This window comes from Taurulus bubalis (assembly GCF_910589615.1).
Source record: "Taurulus bubalis genome assembly, chromosome: 6".
Classification (NCBI taxonomy): domain Eukaryota; kingdom Metazoa; phylum Chordata; class Actinopteri; order Perciformes; family Cottidae; genus Taurulus; species Taurulus bubalis.
Genome location: NC_136594.1, coordinates 8,324,930 through 8,342,446, shown reverse-complemented (window position 1 = coordinate 8,342,446; position 17,517 = coordinate 8,324,930). Strand labels below are relative to the sequence as shown.

Sequence of the window (17,517 nt, the reverse complement as noted above, 5' to 3'; positions counted from 1 at the left end):
TCTCTTGTGAGCGTTTTTTTTTAACTTTTGAATTATTCCTCTTTTTCTATTAATATATTCACATGATGTACATATAATCACAACAGTTGACTAAAATTAAAATATTGAATAACTGTATACATGACACTGTAAAGACAAATCAAATTATTCTCTTACACCATTTTATGCTCATCTTCCATTTTCACAGCCACCTTCCTTCCCACTGTCCCACTACCAAAGAGGAAAAGATGATGGTCGTAAAGATAATACATATCAATGTGTATCTTCCCAACATATGCATATAAATACACACACACATAAACCTCATACATCTAAATACACACACAGTAGGGATATGTGCGATAAGACAAGTCACTATTCGGCACCAGAAATACTATTCGGTTAAAGTTTATTTCATTTGATGATTACACATTAAAATTACATATTAACATACACTTTATTTGCTGTTGTTGGCTTCGTTTGCAGCGGCTATACTCCTATACGCTCCTGACTAACTTCCACTCCGTCGCGCTCTCCCTGCCCCGCCTGCCACCGCCTTGGAAATAGGTGCTGAGGATGCTAAGATACTAATAGTCCAATGGTTACCAAACTGCAACACTTTGTTAGACCAATAGTCCGGACAATCTTTAACCTGTTTTCTTCAACTAATCGTTTCAACTACCATTTAAACGTTCGGAACATCCCTAACACACAGACAAGCACATACAACACGGAGTCTACACATGGGCATAGATGCCCATTTTTTGCACCTGCACGTCCATAAAAAAAATCAACAGATGAATCAATACTGAAGACAATCTTTGGTTGCACCCCTTGAGTGGACCCATTTTGTTGCTGTGTGTGTGCAGCTTGTAAGAAGTGGAAGCGCGGCTCATTCCAGGCCTGACCCTGTGGCATCGGTCTGAGTGGTTGGTATTCCGCCTCCTGTTTTTGCTGGGAAAACACAAGGGGAATATTTGGCTGTCTGCTTATCTCCTCCGAGTCCCGCGCTCGTAGACGGGAGAACACACACTTCCAGGCCTTTGTGAAGTGATTTCCCTACGCGAACACACACGCACACACACGCACACAGACGCACACACTCGACACACACACACAGAGCTCCCTCCATTCACCCGTGCTTATCTCTTCCTGGTTGTCTGCATCCTGCTACTCAGCTGGAGATGACACACACGCCAAATGCACACATACACACACACACTTGTACGGACGCGCACGAGCTCCTACGCTCACTCAAGAGTCATTCATGCTTCCTTCCAAATCACTGTTCTCATAAAATGCTCACACAAACGGAGTGAAAGCTAAACAAACCACGATGTCGGAGTGAAGACGCGGGTCATTTCTTCGGGGGGTGACCCAAGAGACCAACTGCCTGTTCTTCAAATACAATAGTGTGGTATCACAGTATAGTACAATACATTATGTACATTTTCTCATGGGCGTACATCTCGGAACTCAGACGTTACAGTACAGGAATTACAATAAGAGTTCACTCTGCAACAGAGTGGAAACAAAATAAAATAAAAACCTCAAAAATAGCATTATGAATTCAAAGAAAATGGAGAATAGTGGTTTTGTTCTCTTCATTGTGCACAATCTGAAGACACAGCAATGATGCAGCTTGACTGCAACAAAATGTTGACGCTGCTTTAAAGTCGAGTTTATGAGCACTTAAGTAACATGAATAGGTACATCACAGTTTCCATGTGGAGCGTGAAGCAGGACCTTCCACTTGAGGAAAGATCTCCACCCTGCTCTCGACAATACATTTACTGGTTTACAACGCGGCTGAAGCTCATTCTGTTGTTCTGCTGAAAAAGTTAAAGTTGCTTTAACCTTTTCTAGGGTCTGGATCAGATCTATGCTTCTAGCAACTCAGCAGAGCCATAGCATCCTTAAGTCTATGTGGATGTTTCTGTGACAGACTCTCAAAACTTAGCAGGAACTCCAGGTCTTTCTGTGACTTTTGTCGAGACCCTTTATTCTTTTCTTTTGTCTTTGTGCATTCATGAAGGGAAGACATACATCCTCAGGTTAATATTGAGTTGTGAATCATTTTCAACTCGCATGAACACAACTTTGCTGTTTGTTCAAGCGACCAAGAGTGGATCTGTGTCTGTTTGCGTAAAAAAATAATAATCCTAGGTGCTGTTATGCTCTTACTGCCAGTAACAGTGACCACAAGCTTCTAATGAGTCCCACAATTATAAAAACACGCTGCATTTTGCCAGGGGGAATCCCTACCTGAATATTATTTATGATGTCACTTGGAAATTCCTCTTAAAACAAGTATACAGTAGTGTGTTTGCCCCATGGCAAATACAAAGATACCAGTCCTCATACACCGAGGTAGTAAACACATTGCCTAAATAATCATAAATACATACAGATGCACATTCTTTTCTTACTGTCTCGCTTCCACAGCTGAGAAACAGCTCATTAAATCTCAGAAACAAATTGACTGAAGGAGAACAGATGGGCAAAGAAAAGTCTTCCGTGTTTCAGTCACTGCTTCCCTTCCTGCGAAGTCAACAAGTGAAAATACTGACAGCGGCGCTCTGTCATTGTAACTCATACAGCGGTCAGAAACCCTGCAGTCATGATTTCAGCACGTCGGCTAAATCACTTAATCACGGCGCAGCAATCCCGTCAAGAGAAACCAGCAACATCTGCATTTTGGACATTTATTGACTTCATGTGTTTTCACAGCTGTTTTGATATAAGTTGAACATACAGTCGGGGTCCCAAATCAACACTTTGCAGTTGCCAAATGCAAGTAAACTTATTATTGTTAACAAGTGTTACTTTTTTTGTTAATTAATGTGTTTTTTAAAGAAATTGTACTTATTGCACATTGAGGCAAATCAATTAAAATGTGTTACACTTCAGTGTGGAAACAGTTGAATGAATATTTGCGCATACAGTTAGTGTTACTACTATTATTACTGCAGATTATCATAATATTGACTGAGAGTTGCATATGAGACCAAGATGACATGCTACAAAGTAGTATTAGCCAAATACAACAGTCAAAAGCAGTTTAATATTTTTGGGCTGGTTCAAAAATCTGTATAATTACCAGCCACTTTTGCCAGTAAGCCCAAAAGTTGATTTTGGACCCTGCTCTTGTATTCTATCAGTGCATCAGGTGGATCTTAATCAGCTGAATGTGTGTGTGTGTGCCATGCCAATGTGTACTCTATGTGGGCTTTTGACTTTTTCCGTAAGAGAGTGAAGCCCACCATGTCGTGACAGTGAGCTGCAGCTACTGTTCACCCCTTCCCCCATTTCTCAGTGGGAAGGAAGCTAGATCAATGTGTGTATGTGTGTGTTTGACACTGAGGCTACGTTGTGTGTGTGTGTGTGTGTGTGTGTGTGTGTGTGTGTGTGTGTGTGTGTGTGTGTGTGTGAACAAGAGCACGAGCGGTCTCACTCATATTATATTAAACAGGATTTTCCCGAGCAGAGTGCTAATGCCACTGAGCTTCCGAAGTCTTCTTCAGGATCCCCGGCTCAGCATAAACTCTGCGGCCGCGCTGAGAGCCGACTGTTTGTTTTGGAGCGTCATTGTTCTTGAGCTGCAGAAGCCATGAGTCAGCGCCGCCATGACTCAGCCCACCTGCCACACATTGCTCAATTATTAAATGCTTTTATGTCACCTAGCTTTTCCTGGTGGTATTTATAGCAGCAAAGTCATTCATGTACACCCGTTATTGAGGAAAAGCTAACAGTCAAACTTTGGATCTTTTTCAGATGTCCCTCGTATTGTAGGAAGCCCAGTTGCACCACATGATGCACAGCTACACACTCTTAGCTCGGTCCACTAGGTGGATATTTTAGCCAGAACATGTGTGTGTTTTCTGTATATGCAAAGACAGTACGGCACGTACAGTAATCTAGAAGTTCTAACTCCAGAGCAACTGAACTATGGGTTCTTTGAGATGTTTCACCTCTCAACCAAAAGGCATCTTCAGTTCTGCTGACTGGTGGGGAGTAAAAGGCATTTAACCTCTGCAGGAACGTGTACAATTACACCTTGCGAGTCATTAAGGTCGGATGTGGGTCGTTCGTCCACCTGGCTGTCAAGCGAGAGTCTTAAGAGGTGCAGATTTGGGCTGATATCCCACTCTGTAGGTTCATCCCGACGATGGACCCTTTCCACATCGCCTTTCGCTCACAAACACATCTTGAATATTAGCCAGCTGCATCTGATTTCATGTCTTGATTTAGTCATTGTAATACAAACAAAACTAATTACATAGCAATTAAACTGAAATCAATGTGACATCAAATCTCAAAGAAATGAGTCCTCCAAGGAGTGAAGCTAATCCGATGTACAGACTGGAAGATATACGGAATATCCACCATCCTCACAAAAAAACAACCTTGCAGTCTGTTATAAATCTTTCATTTGATCTTCGCTCATGTAAGAGCCCGTTGTCTGCCGGCTCCCTGGGTGCAGACCCAGGACACCCTGATGGTTTAACCGAGCCGTGATCGCGTCCCGTCACAATGTCTGGCCAAACCCATGACCTGCTGGAGAGGAATCTCAGTGTCACAGTAATGTGATTAGGAGGTTACACCATGTTCTCTCTGTGTCATATGATATTATGTTATTTTGTCTCATACCGAACATTTCTTTGCTTGTTTTCACCTTCAGGCTATGTGGAGTGCTCTTTAATACGTGTGTGTGCTCTTTTGAAGTTGCAGATGTTTTTTTTTACTGAACATTTTAAAAATCTACATTTTAAATGCAGCTATGTACATTGTAACAAACACATATTATATATATATATATATATATATATATATACATATTTATTTTTAATAATAATCATTTTTTTAACCTTTTTATTTAAATGTTTAAAATGTTTCTTCTATTATTTTATTATTATTATTCTACTGTAACTTCAGGTAAACAAAGTGATGTGTCGGTGTAGAGATGTATGATTGTCTCTTTGTCAGCACCTGGGACTGTGTTTAAGCCAGCAAAAATATAGTGTGTGTGTGTGTGTGTGTGTGTGTGTGTGTGTGTGTGTGTGTGTGTGTGTGTGTGTGTGTGTGTGTGTGTGTGTCAGTGTTTGTGTTTCAGAGTTGAACTATGACATCATTAATATCCTCAACTCTGTAGATGCACATTAGACATATGTTAAAGAAAAATAGTCAAACTCACATCTTAGCTATAAATGTATAATGAAATAACTACATTTTCTCCTTCTGTCCTATATGGTGTCACACACACACACACACACACACACACACACACACACACACACACACACACACACACACACACACACACACACTACGCTGGTTTCTTCATGATCATTTCATGGTCAAGATTATCTGGTCGTCCCTCTCTCTCTCTCTCCCTCTCCCTCGCTCTCTCTCTCTCTCTCTCTCTCTCTCTCTCTCTTTCTCTCATAACACACATGCCAAGTTACAGGAGGGTGGAGGTTTTAAATGTTAAAACCTCCACCCTCCTGTAACTTGGCATTTAACTTGGCCTGAGCTACTACAGTTTTCCTTTTTTTCACAAAAAAGCACATTTCTGACCAATGACATCACAGTCTCCAGTCCAGCATCTCATCACATTACAACGCTGTACGTGTGTGGCGATACAAGTGGCACATTGTTATTCCATATTAAATACTCACAAAGAAAACTATAATTTATAATCTAGCAAAATCCATCTCTGTAGGCACAGTAATAATATCCACATTGGACGTTGGGGTTGTTATCAGGGCAATGAATGGGTTTTAGCAGGTGCTATGTGAGCCAATGACTTGGACAGGCAGTCAATAATTGTTTCACTTATATTGTAAAATATCAGTTTTTAAATGTCTTGTTTTGTCCGACCAATGGTCCAAAACGACTTGAACGATTCTGTTGTCAGAATAGTTGGCAATTCATTTTTTGTTGGTTGCCGATTGATCAATGAATTGTTTCAGCTCTACTCTGCAAGTGTCAGGATTGAGTCATTAGCAGTGTACTGGATTTGGCCGTATTTTGACCAAAAAAAAAGCCCATACACACACGCTGTAGGAACGGGTTGTGAAGTTTCGGGGGCATCATTTTAATGGCCGACACAGCTGGGTGGTATGTTGTATTTTCTGTTGTGCTGTACAGTTTTCAGGACTTTTCTAACCATGCCACACTTTCAACACTGTCAGCGCACAGTGAACTTGAACTGTAGCTGAGAGCGGGTGAATGTGGATCAAGCAGCCTGGACAACAATTACTTTTGGAGAAAATCCTCAAACAGGGCCGAGATAATCTCTTTTTAATATCACAGTACATTCACAGTCAGTTATTTGCAGTATAATAATATCACTCATGCACATGCACACACACACAAATCTTAGGCCCCCTACAGTGTGACCTTATATTTGCTTAATGAGGAGCTTAGCGAGATGTGTGTGTGTGCGTGTGTGTGTGTGTGTGTGTGTGTGTGTGTGTGTACACAGCAGTGAATACAGCATGAGTGCATAGCAGCATGAGTGTATTGTACTGTAGTGTATGTAGAATGTCAAAGTAAGAGATAAATCTCTTAACAACACTCATTAAATCAGCAATATCGGACAATATATCCGTCAGCAGTGGAATCTGGTGCCAGAGTTATGAGTATAGTTTGAGGGAAAACCAAAAAATAATAAAAATGTAACAGCTGTGATTGTCTATCTTTAAGCCTCTCAAAAGCTGAGTGATTTATTAATTTAATTAATTCTTTCATTTATTGCACTGTCAGTTGGATTTATATACTCTTTCTGTATCATATTAATGTATTTGCAGACTACTTCGATTAAGCATTGTTAAAATGACTGGGCTGATATTTTCTTCACGCATATCAGATAAGTGCATTTGATTTATATGGCATCTTTTTTTAACACAGGTCACAAAGTGCGTTACATCAACATCAGTGCAGAATAAAACAATCAAACACCAAGTACATTAAAGTACATAAAAGAGAAAAAAACAACAATCAAAAATACCTACTAACACAACGCACTTGCAAACACAGAAAGCTTACAGCAACCAGTCCGCACCCAGATAATTCAAAGAAGTGGGGTTTCAGATGTTTTTGAAACAGTCACCAGACTCAGATAATAATGTGAGTGGGAGATTGTTCCAAAGTCTGGGTGCTCGGGCAGCTACAGAGCACTCGCCTTTGGTTTTAGGTTTAGCACGCAAATCCCACAGAGTTTAGATGGCTGACCTAAGTGGCCGCTCAGTGGTTTACGGGTTTAGTAGCTTGTAAATGTAGGCAGGAGCAAGGTAGTGTCTTATAAGTGATGAAAAGAATATTTAAATCAATCTGAATATCCCTGGCAGCCATTGCAGCGGGGCTGAAATGGGAGTGATGAGATCGTAGCTGCAGTATTTTGTACAAGCTGAAACTTTGTCACAGCAGTTTTACCAAAGCCAAGTGTTTGACTAAGCATATACTGTCACGCCGCCGCACAGAGCCACTATTGTGCGTTTGTACATTTCTTAGCAGGCTGCAGAGTGAACTTGCAGAAAGCCGACGTCGGTCCTGTGTGCCTGAGGAGTTGATCGATGCAACACGAACCGATCTCGCTCGCTCTCCATGCAGCCACCATGGTGGGAGCTGCTGGAGGCATGTGAGGGACGTCTGCCTCTCAGTTTGTGTTTGGTGCATTGTTCCTGTGTGTGTGTGTGTGTGTGTGTGTGTGTGTGTGTGTGTGTGTGTGTGTGTGTGTGTGTGTGTGTGTGTGTTTGCTGCAGTGCCCCTGCTGAAGGGCGAACAGTCAGGCCCTGGTCAGCATGATGTAGGTCTCCTGGGACGTCCTGGGGTTTTTGGATCAATACCTTTCCTCCTGCATCTCCCGGCCTCACCGTCCTCACCCCTCCTCACCCACTGGCTTGACTTTGGGCTATTTATGGTATCTCTATGGATTAACTAGACCCCAAACGATCAATGGGCCAAACTTACTATCACTGTACTCTCCCTCCTCTTCTGGCTTTGTATCTCCTGCTTGTGTCAGCTCCTTTTTCTCCGGAAAACTTTTAGTAGTTTCGCTCGTTTTCCTGAAACATCCAAAACCATTAGGTGTGTACAGTCACCAACAAATAGAAACCAATGCCAGGGGAATATCATTTTAAATGCAGGTGCCATGTGATATATATTTTGCATGGTGAAGTGTGAGTTTCTTTAGGTGTTGAGAGGATTCTTTTGCACCCATTTGGTAGTTTTTGTGGCTCGCTATGACACCACTTTGGCAGAGTTTGCAGTAGACGGGAGTGTCAGGAGAAGCCGTGTCGCCCACAGTGCAATTTGTACCGCGCCTGGTCAGACCTCATCTTAGCACCAGGAATAGTGTAATTGTGTTATGTGTGGGGCTTTTATATGGCAAAGCCACACCAACATCAAGCTCTACAGAATCAAATGAACCTCTTTTATAGATGTTGAGTTTTACTGCTTTGCTTTTCAACTCACTAAAAATGCACCTTTTTTTGTATAAGAAAAGAGGAAAATATGTATATGCGAAAGACATTTTATTGTACAACAAAGTTTGTTACATCTGCACATTTCATTGTGATATAAATACAAGTTTTCCAGCTGTATAGCCACATAACAAAGCACTCTAGGTACAGTAAAACACTTATTTTGAATTAGATGAATTATAGAATGACATAAAATGAATCCGCAACTATTGACGTAATCAATTCATATTAATCCTTTAAAGAAAAATTCCAAACATTTCAAGGTTCCAGTTGATCAGATATGAAGATTTGATGCTCATAATTGTCTTTTATTATAGTAAACTGAATATTTGGGTGGATTTAGAGTAAGAGTCTGTTGTACTTAGTATTGTCTACATGGTAGATACGTGATATTTAATAATGCATATAGTTCAGGAGATACTTCACAGCAGCTATATTCAACCAACATATCATATGCCATTATTCAACAGCACACACTCCCAGTCTGTATCTGATATGATTCGTAAACCATCTGTAGTCATTGTGGTTTTCTCCTCTCTTCAACAATAGCTCGAAGTCGAGCACAATGGCACCCTGACCCCTCATTTCCTTTAGTGGCAATCCTGATTAGCTAAGTGACAAGCTTCTCCCATGCTATTGTTAATATATTAGTGTCTTGAGTCCCTGTGGAGGGCAGAAACTCCGCTCAGCTAACCATTTAGCGATGGTTATCATTCAGTTGGTCATTGTTAAAGGCTGATGTTTGGTAGATATGGAAGGAGAACGAGCGAAGAAAGAAAGACACTGGTTGTAGTGAGTCACTTAAGGATGAGGGAGGATGGGGATTGAAGCAGGAGCAACGGGGAAGGTTTTTGTGATTTTTCTATCCATCTAAATAATTGTTTTTCAGGGTATCTTCCAAAGTTACAAATGTTTCTAGCCAATTTATTTTTAATTTTTCTCACTTTTTCCATAGACAGCACTGCCTTGCTGAGTTGCCGTGGAGGGTTAGTGGCAAAAAGAGGAAATGTCTACTGAAAAAGGCTGACAAGTGTTCCCGAGGCTAAGCCAATCAGAGGCAGATTAGGGCAGGTCATGACTTTGCCATAGTAGGAAGCAAAAAAAACATCGCCGCCTTGCGTCTAGCCGACTGATCCTTACTCATAGCTCTTCTACTCTCACTTGTCTTAAGTCACCTCAGTCCCCACGTTCTATTTCAGCCTCACATTGTTGAAGGAAAGCAGCTGATTCTGGTGGCAAGAGCAACGAGTTAAGGGACTACGAAGTGTTTGAATGCTGTCTGTCACACAGTTTGCAAAGCCCCGCCCTCGGAGAAACAGAGAAGAGGAGAGAAACTAGCGTGGCAGTAGATGATAGCACAATGCATGAAAGAGTCTCACACTGGGCTGAAATCAAACGAGCACGCATAAATACGTAAATAATCTTCTAAACACAACTTTTTAGGTATTTAATTGTAGTATCGGGTGTGAAACTGCGATGACTCTGTACTGTGTTATGACAGTGTTGTAACTCAAAGAATCAATAACCAGAGGATTACATTTATGTGATGACTTCCCCTCCTCAGATAAAGAAAACACCTGAGCTACTTCCTTGTGCGTGTTTGTGTGTCAGTTTCTGTAATCTAGTGCCCAGCGTAGAAGTGAGTGCACATTGCATTTACCCGGTCTGAGCGAGTCAAACTGTTTGTCCCGAATTGAACGTAAGCCTGACACAAAACACACAAAACAAAACAAGGCATCATTCTGAAAAAGACTAGGATTCTGCTCGAAATAACATACCCAAACTAAAAAGGGTGTATCTCTGCAACCACAAGGGATATTTGAATAATTTTGGTGTTATAATAAAGGCAACCCATGTGAGCTTTTGTTCAGTTGTGTAACTATTAGTCTATATGTTACTGGTTAAGAGTAAATAAAGATTGAAACACAGCAAAAATAGAAGTTTCAGGTCCGCCTCACCCTATATAGGTGCCATGGTGCATACCCACGCACCGAAGAAAAGTGGTCAATGTGCACTACTTATTTGCCAAGCCTATAAATAATGTGAAGCCCTTGAAGAGTTTTTGTTATTGCTTCCATGTCTGACTCGGACCATGGTAGTAGGAATGACCTCAGCTGTCTGTGCACACTCCCACAGTAAAACTCATATACCTGGGAGCTGCAATATACGGCCACAGTCTGATTCGTTGGCTACTGAGTAGCTCCACTGTTGTGAGTTTTTAGGCTTTAAGGCCGTACTCGAGCACTCTAAGCCATGTTCTTTCACTTTACACACTGAGTCACTTCCTCTTTGTCAAGCTCCAATTCCCAGTTTGCTACTTTTTCTAAGGTTTTCATTAGTAGTTAGCGAACCGCACAGAAAACAACAAACAAACCAGACACAGTGACGATTTTCTCTGATTCTCTCTGCAACACAACAGACCTCGAAAGTAGCGGCTTTTAATTGCGGACTCAGAGCACAGGCTGCTCTAAAATGAATATAAATGTTAATTGTGAAATGAAACATTCTGTCCCATATGAAAAGCAAACTATGTAGAAAGATGGGCTTGCAGCCGTCACACGCTGTTCATGCAGGCAGTGTGGACGGAGTTGTTAGGAAGAAGAAAGAGACCAATTTCCCCACCGTGGGATTAATAAAGGATTCATTATTAATGCCGACACCTTTACTTCATGCCACACACACATTGTGATCCTACCTGGATCTTCGTCAGCTCATAATGAGCTGTGTGCATTGAACCTATGATGTGTGTATAATTACTCTCCTTCACTCTGGACCAATGCCACGCACCCACATGGGCATCAAACTCACTAATTAAAATAAACAAGCCAACATGGCTGCCTCGCACCCAGAGAGCAGTGCTCTTGAATTAACCATACGCCAATCTGTTAAACATACGTTTGAGAAAAAGGTAGAAAAAGTACTAACCTTGTTTCAGTGACCCTTATTATAAAGACAAATATAAAATATTTGGCTTTTAATATGAATCCTCTCCAGGGATGTTGATAATATGTCTGTGATTCTGCTGTTGACTGTGATTGTTACAGATGTTTTTCTCTTAACTTCCAGCTGCATTCTGGGGCGACATCGCTTTAGACGAAGAGGACCTGCGCATGTTCCAGATCGACCGCACGATAGACCTCACGCAGCACACACACACGCACACACACTCCCGGCAGGGGCACACGTCTGGTAAGCGGACTCAACATGTCACTCTCACTCAGTAATCATCATTTAATGATCTCCTCTGGAACTCTCTCTCTCATTACCCATCGGCTGCAAAGTAAAGCAGCGTCAATAGGAAGGAAGTAGACAGAGGCCCCCTGATATCAGCATTTATTGTGCATTGTTCGTGTTTTGATTCTTGGCTCTCGTGTGTGTCAGGTGGCCTGGAGGAGCATGCAGTTTCTAAGAAGAGCGGCTCTTTATATCTACTGCTCGATAGAATACGCAGGTTCGGCTTCGGTAAGGACATTCACTTTACTTCTCACTCTAATGATGGAAGTTTTTCATGTTTTAGCCAAGAAAGTACAAATCCTATATTTCTGACCTTACTGACCCACCATAAAGACATCCTAGATCTTCTGGAAAGCCAACTTTCTGCAAAGGCTTGGAGCTTTAATTAGAGTTTTAAAACCCAGATGGCTGAGACACTTTGAATTCTTGCAACTAAGATTCAAATAAATGGGACTAATGAAGGTCTTTGCTTGGATCAGTACTGCACAGAAAGTGTTTTTCTCAGCCTTTAGCTGCAATTAAAGATGGAGGACAGATTAATATTTAGGAATATATCAATACTATACAAAATAATAATGGGAGACCAAGCTGAAAAAAGACACTTGCTGGACAAAATAGCAGCCTTCTAATTTAGCGACCAGGTTTGTTCCAAAGTGTTATTTATCCACAGTTATTATAACAATGTTCACATTGTAGCCAGTAGGTCCTTGCAATAAGTACTTTTGGCTCATTATAACAAGCGAGGAACACACACAAAAATATCAGCCTCTACTTTTCCCCTCAAGAATCCTACACCAAGCAAAGTGCCATGCTTTATTTAATCTCACTTTAATGTGAATACAGTTTAAATCATGCCAAGCGCTGGTCTTTTTAGGCTTCTTTCAATGAAGAATATCCTTTTCACTTTTGACTGTGATGAGAAAAGACACCCTGATGAAGGCTAATGGCCAAAATTCAGTTTAATAATATAACTGTTTTCAATATTTCAGACTGTTTTCCCACTTCATGCTCTTTGCAAAGAGCAAGTTGATGCACAATCAGATCAAGAACTACAGAGTGTTTGAGTTACCTTTTTTTAGCGCAACTCAATTCATTCAGTAAACATTATAAACCTATTTAAATTAAAAGTATAATAAAACAGTATATCGCACAGCCAGAGCGATCTGACTTTTATTACCCTCTGATCTGAGAACAAACTCTGAAAGGTCACGTACATAAAGAAATATCTAATAATCACAGTTTTATGAACTGATATTCATAATAATAGACTAGTAAAGTATTTTATTTTAACACGCATAACAAGAACTTGTGGTATAAAGGTACATTTAACTGTTGTTTCTTGCTCGGTTAGACTATCTCCCCAAGAACTCCAGCAAGGGAGCTGCCAATCCTAAGAGCCAAACTGGGAAAGGTGGGAAGACTGGGAACGTTGTGAAAAGCCGTATTCGCCGAGCGGCCACATCCCGAGCGGAGAGGATATGGCCTGGAGGAGTCATTCCCTACGTCATCGGAGGAAACTTCACTGGTAAGCAACCCTACCGGTTCAACAGTAAATTTCACACCGACGTGCAATTGTGTAAAAGTAGGATGTGAAATGCGTGTGTTTCAGGTAGTCAGAGGGCCATGTTCAAGCAGGCCATGCGTCACTGGGAGAAGCAGACGTGCGTAACGTTCATTGAGAAGACAGATGAGGAAAGCTACATCGTGTTCACCTACAGACCCTGCGGGTGAGTCGGGTGAACCTCCGTGTGTGTGGTTGTGCACGAAGCGTGTACCTCGAGTTCAGTGGTGACCTCAGTGGTGACCTCAGTGGTGTCACGGCGAGAGACGATACGGTCACTCAACAATGGCTCCACTTTCCTTCCTGTCCTGCTGCAGTTTCCCCATCCCACCAATCACGCTGCTCACTCTACGTTTCTGTATGTTTTTTTTGTTCATACGCTGCATTGTTCTGTTGAGTGGCGGCCCGCTGGGGTCACAGTGTGTTTGTACAGAGGGGCTCGTAAGTTGTAAGGTTTTTGAACGCCTGAAATCAGAACGTTTTAGGTTTATCTCCCCAGATGCAGATGGTTAAAGGAGTATGACATGTAGGATATTGATGTGGTACATTCATAAATCGATTAGTTGACCAAAAGTGAATGAACCAAAAGCAATTGGAATAATTTGATAATTAGAGCTATTTATTTTGCAAAAGGTTCCAGCTTATTAAATGTAGGGATTTCATGCATTTTTTCAATTTCATGTTATTGTGAATTAAATAATTTTAGTTTTTGACTTTGGTTTGTCCAAAGAAAACTATTTGAAAACGTGTCACGTCATGTCAAGTTGTGTTATGGTTTTTTATAAAATGTCAGCAGCATTCAGACATTTTTTATATCCTTAGAAACCCTAATATCTTGACTATAAATTAATTGATATCAACCCTCAATATGGATATCGCTGGTATCGATATGGGAATTCAGTTTTTGTCTTGTATTGCCTCTCGTTTGATACCCAGAGCTACTTAATTTTTTCAAACTTCTTTGGAACGATGAATAATTGTAAGTGAAGAAGAGTCTACATGCTGTTTCTTTGCTCTCAAAATCATATTTAATGCCCGCTGAAGATCTTAAACTAAGTGTTGCACTGTTACAAGAAAAAAACAGTGCAGATTCTACTGTGCTTATCTTAATACTTCTTGTTTGGTCCAGCACAACAAGACACAAATTCTAAAGAAGTTCACTTTAAATGAATCAGATTTTTAAATGCCATTTAGACAAGTGAAAGAGCTGCATGTTAACAGATGATGCCAGTTGTCTCCTGCTCTGTGATTGGAGGCTGCATCAGAGATTAGACACTTTAATCTGATGTATAAATACCCTGCAACTTCGATGTGTGACAGAAACAGACAAAGACAGTAAATGCATTCAAAAAAAGTTAAAATATTTGTAACAGAATGTAAATTTGGTGCCCCTTTGAGGGGAAGTGCTGATACTAAAGCTGCAAATGTTGGAAGAAAAAACTATATATCCACTCCAGTGACTCCTGATCCTCACCCTGCAATCAGCTCTTTGGATAACTTTAATCAGATTTGTTAGCCTGGCACGTATGTCTCGGCTAACCAGAAAAAAAGACGTGTGTATACTTTTTGTATGTGTGTGTGTTCTGTGACCAGCGATATGTGAATTCTTACACCTTATTCGCATTTGGTTCTGAAAGTGCAGCGTTATCGCAGAACTTTATGTAAATAAATCGCTTTCCCTTCTGGTGGACGTAGTATGGGGCAGGAAATCCTGAAAAGACTGTGTGTGTGTGTGTGTGTGTGTGTGTGTGTGTGTGTGTGTGTGTGTGTGTGTGTGTGTGTGTTCATACAGCACTGCTGATGCTTTTTTCTACTGCCAAATGTGTAGTAAATATCATCTGACGATCTCACTGCCATCAACGTCTCACTGATCCTTATTAGGTGTTGTTCCTATGTGGGTCGTCGTGGCAACGGGCCCCAGGCTATCTCCATAGGCAAGAACTGTGACAAGTTCGGCATCGTTGTGCACGAACTGGGCCACGTCATCGGCTTCTGGCACGAGCACACGCGGCCCGACCGTGACGATCACGTGACCATCATCCGCGACAACATCCAACCGGGTGAGACAAAGTACCCACGATGCACCTGGGTCTCTTATGTTCGAGTCATTCAGGGTTGTTATAGCTGGAAACAAGCGAAGGACGTTTAAGGACAACGTCGCCACTTTTAAATTCACACTAGCGCCCGACCCTGTGTGAGTGTGAATGAGGCTTTTAATGACTGTGAAGTCACCTCGACCCCCAGACACCTTTTCCTCCCACACACTCCTCTGCGATACAACACAGGCTGACAGGTGTTAGATCAAATCAGGCAGCAGGGAATCAGACCTGACATAAGTTTTTGTTTAACATACCAGAGCTCTGCACTACGCTGCTCTAGGACTATACAAGCATTTTGATAAATGCCCTAATCTATGCAGACATAGTCATTTAAGAACTATGCATCGTGTGTTCAAGGTTGTGTAAATTATATATCTGTGTCTGCTTTTATTGTGGCACTCAAACTAAAAACGTCTACCGCTGCTGTCCTTGCATGCGTGTAAATGTCTGTGTGTTTGTATGTGCGGTTCCCAGGCCAGGAGTATAACTTCCTCAAGATGGAGCCAGGGGAGGTCAACTCTCTCGGGGAGCCATATGATTTTGATAGCATCATGCACTACGCCAGGAACACCTTCTCACGGTAACCAGCGGAACAATCTCATCTCTTGAGTTGTGTTACTTTTACAAAAGAGATTTTTCTCAAGTTTAAAGTCTTTTTTTTTTTTAAACAGTGAGGTTTTTGAAAGTTTCTCTGTGCTGTTTAGTGTAGTGTAAGTGATGGCTTAGTGCAACATGGTGAAAATGAATATAGAAAGACCTTTTCCTGGTCACAAAGTGAATTACAACCCACAAACAATTAGATACTATACCTGTATTTCTTATCATCATTGCTGAGCTTGTGATCAACATGAACATAGTTTGCTTTGTTTGTTGACTCCAGCTCTTTAAGTCTTTAGGGTCGGCAATACTTAAACAGAATGTGTTGTTACGTATGAACCACATAATATATTAGTATTCGTCCTGTAACTGGAATGCAGGAAATACTACAGACACTGAACTTATGTCAGAGTCAGGCAATTTTTACGAAGTTATAGCGTTTTTTCTCGTTAAAACAAAACAATATCATCTTGTGACCCCACTACACGAGTTGTTTACGTCTTACGCCTCTGACCATTTCAAATAAAAAGCAGCGATAACCAATTTTCTTATTATAACAATGTGAATGGGTTCACTCAATCTGTCACTCCTATTAGCTTTACCGAGCTGTGTAGCGAGTTTCAGCTCAATGTTACAACATTAATGTTTGTGCCACAAAAAGCCACAGATTTAGTGTATCTGAGCTCTGATCAGCTGTAGCACGATTAAGAAACTAGAAATAATCACTTAAATAATCACTTACCAGCACAGTAAAACTAACGGAAACTTTTCAGCATCATGACATCTTTCCTACGCTTTCTCCAATATGTGAAATCAGCCGTCTATTTGGCAGTGAGCATAGTCCTGGGTTCACTTTCTATGCTTTCCGTGTGTGGATGCTTTTAAATCTCTGCAATACCTTCTCTCAGGATCCCGCCTATTCCCCACTCAGCTCCGCTCAGCTCCAACTCACACATAAAAAAAAAACTAAACCACTAAACACAGCATTGGGGAGGTTAAGATTCGCTCTTTGTCATGTATCCTCAAATCTATATAACTTACATCCAGCGTTTTTACAGCTTATATTTGATTTCCTTGAAATCAGAGCACAACTAATTCTCTCTTCTCCTTCCTGAAGAGGGATGTTCCTCGACACCATCCTTCCATCCAGAGATGAAAACGGGGTCCGGCCAGCTATTGGGCAGCGAACCAGGCTCAGTAAAGGAGACATTGCACAGGCAAGAAAGCTGTATAGATGTCCAGGTACTGATATATTTACTATGAGACCACAGTGTGTGTGTGTGTGTGTAAGTGTGTGAAACAAAACATGACCAGCGTTTATCTGCGCGCATCTTTGGCATAACAATGTGCCCGCCCCTCCATTCTCCAAGGCACAGAGGAGAAGTTGAGTAATTTTATTTTCCATGTTACGCTTCCCTCTCTGTCTTCGTCACACACACTCTTCCCATAAGTTTGTGCGCACAACTATGGTGTTTGAGACGTCCCTCTGGTCCCCGTGGGACGGATCCTACGCAATCTGGATCTGCTCTCAATCAGAGATGTGCGGTACTGTCGCAACGGT

The 17,517-nt window shown here is 41.3% G+C and overlaps 1 protein-coding gene across 1 annotated transcript in view; it reads left to right on the top strand.

The window, feature by feature from the left end:
* The window catches only part of tll1 (tolloid-like 1), a gene marked incomplete at both ends in the record, with an annotated part of 39,273 nt that overhangs the window by 3,122 nt on the left and 18,634 nt on the right, over positions 1 to 17,517 (top strand). Inside the window, 7 exons of the mRNA XM_079219675.1 lie at positions 11,532 to 11,654; positions 11,847 to 11,927; positions 13,051 to 13,224; positions 13,309 to 13,426; positions 15,142 to 15,320; positions 15,834 to 15,939; positions 17,074 to 17,198. Of these exons, the coding sequence (XP_079075801.1) occupies positions 11,532 to 11,654; positions 11,847 to 11,927; positions 13,051 to 13,224; positions 13,309 to 13,426; positions 15,142 to 15,320; positions 15,834 to 15,939; positions 17,074 to 17,198 (906 nt within the window). The remainder of the gene's footprint in view (positions 1 to 11,531; positions 11,655 to 11,846; positions 11,928 to 13,050; positions 13,225 to 13,308; positions 13,427 to 15,141; positions 15,321 to 15,833; positions 15,940 to 17,073; positions 17,199 to 17,517) is intronic.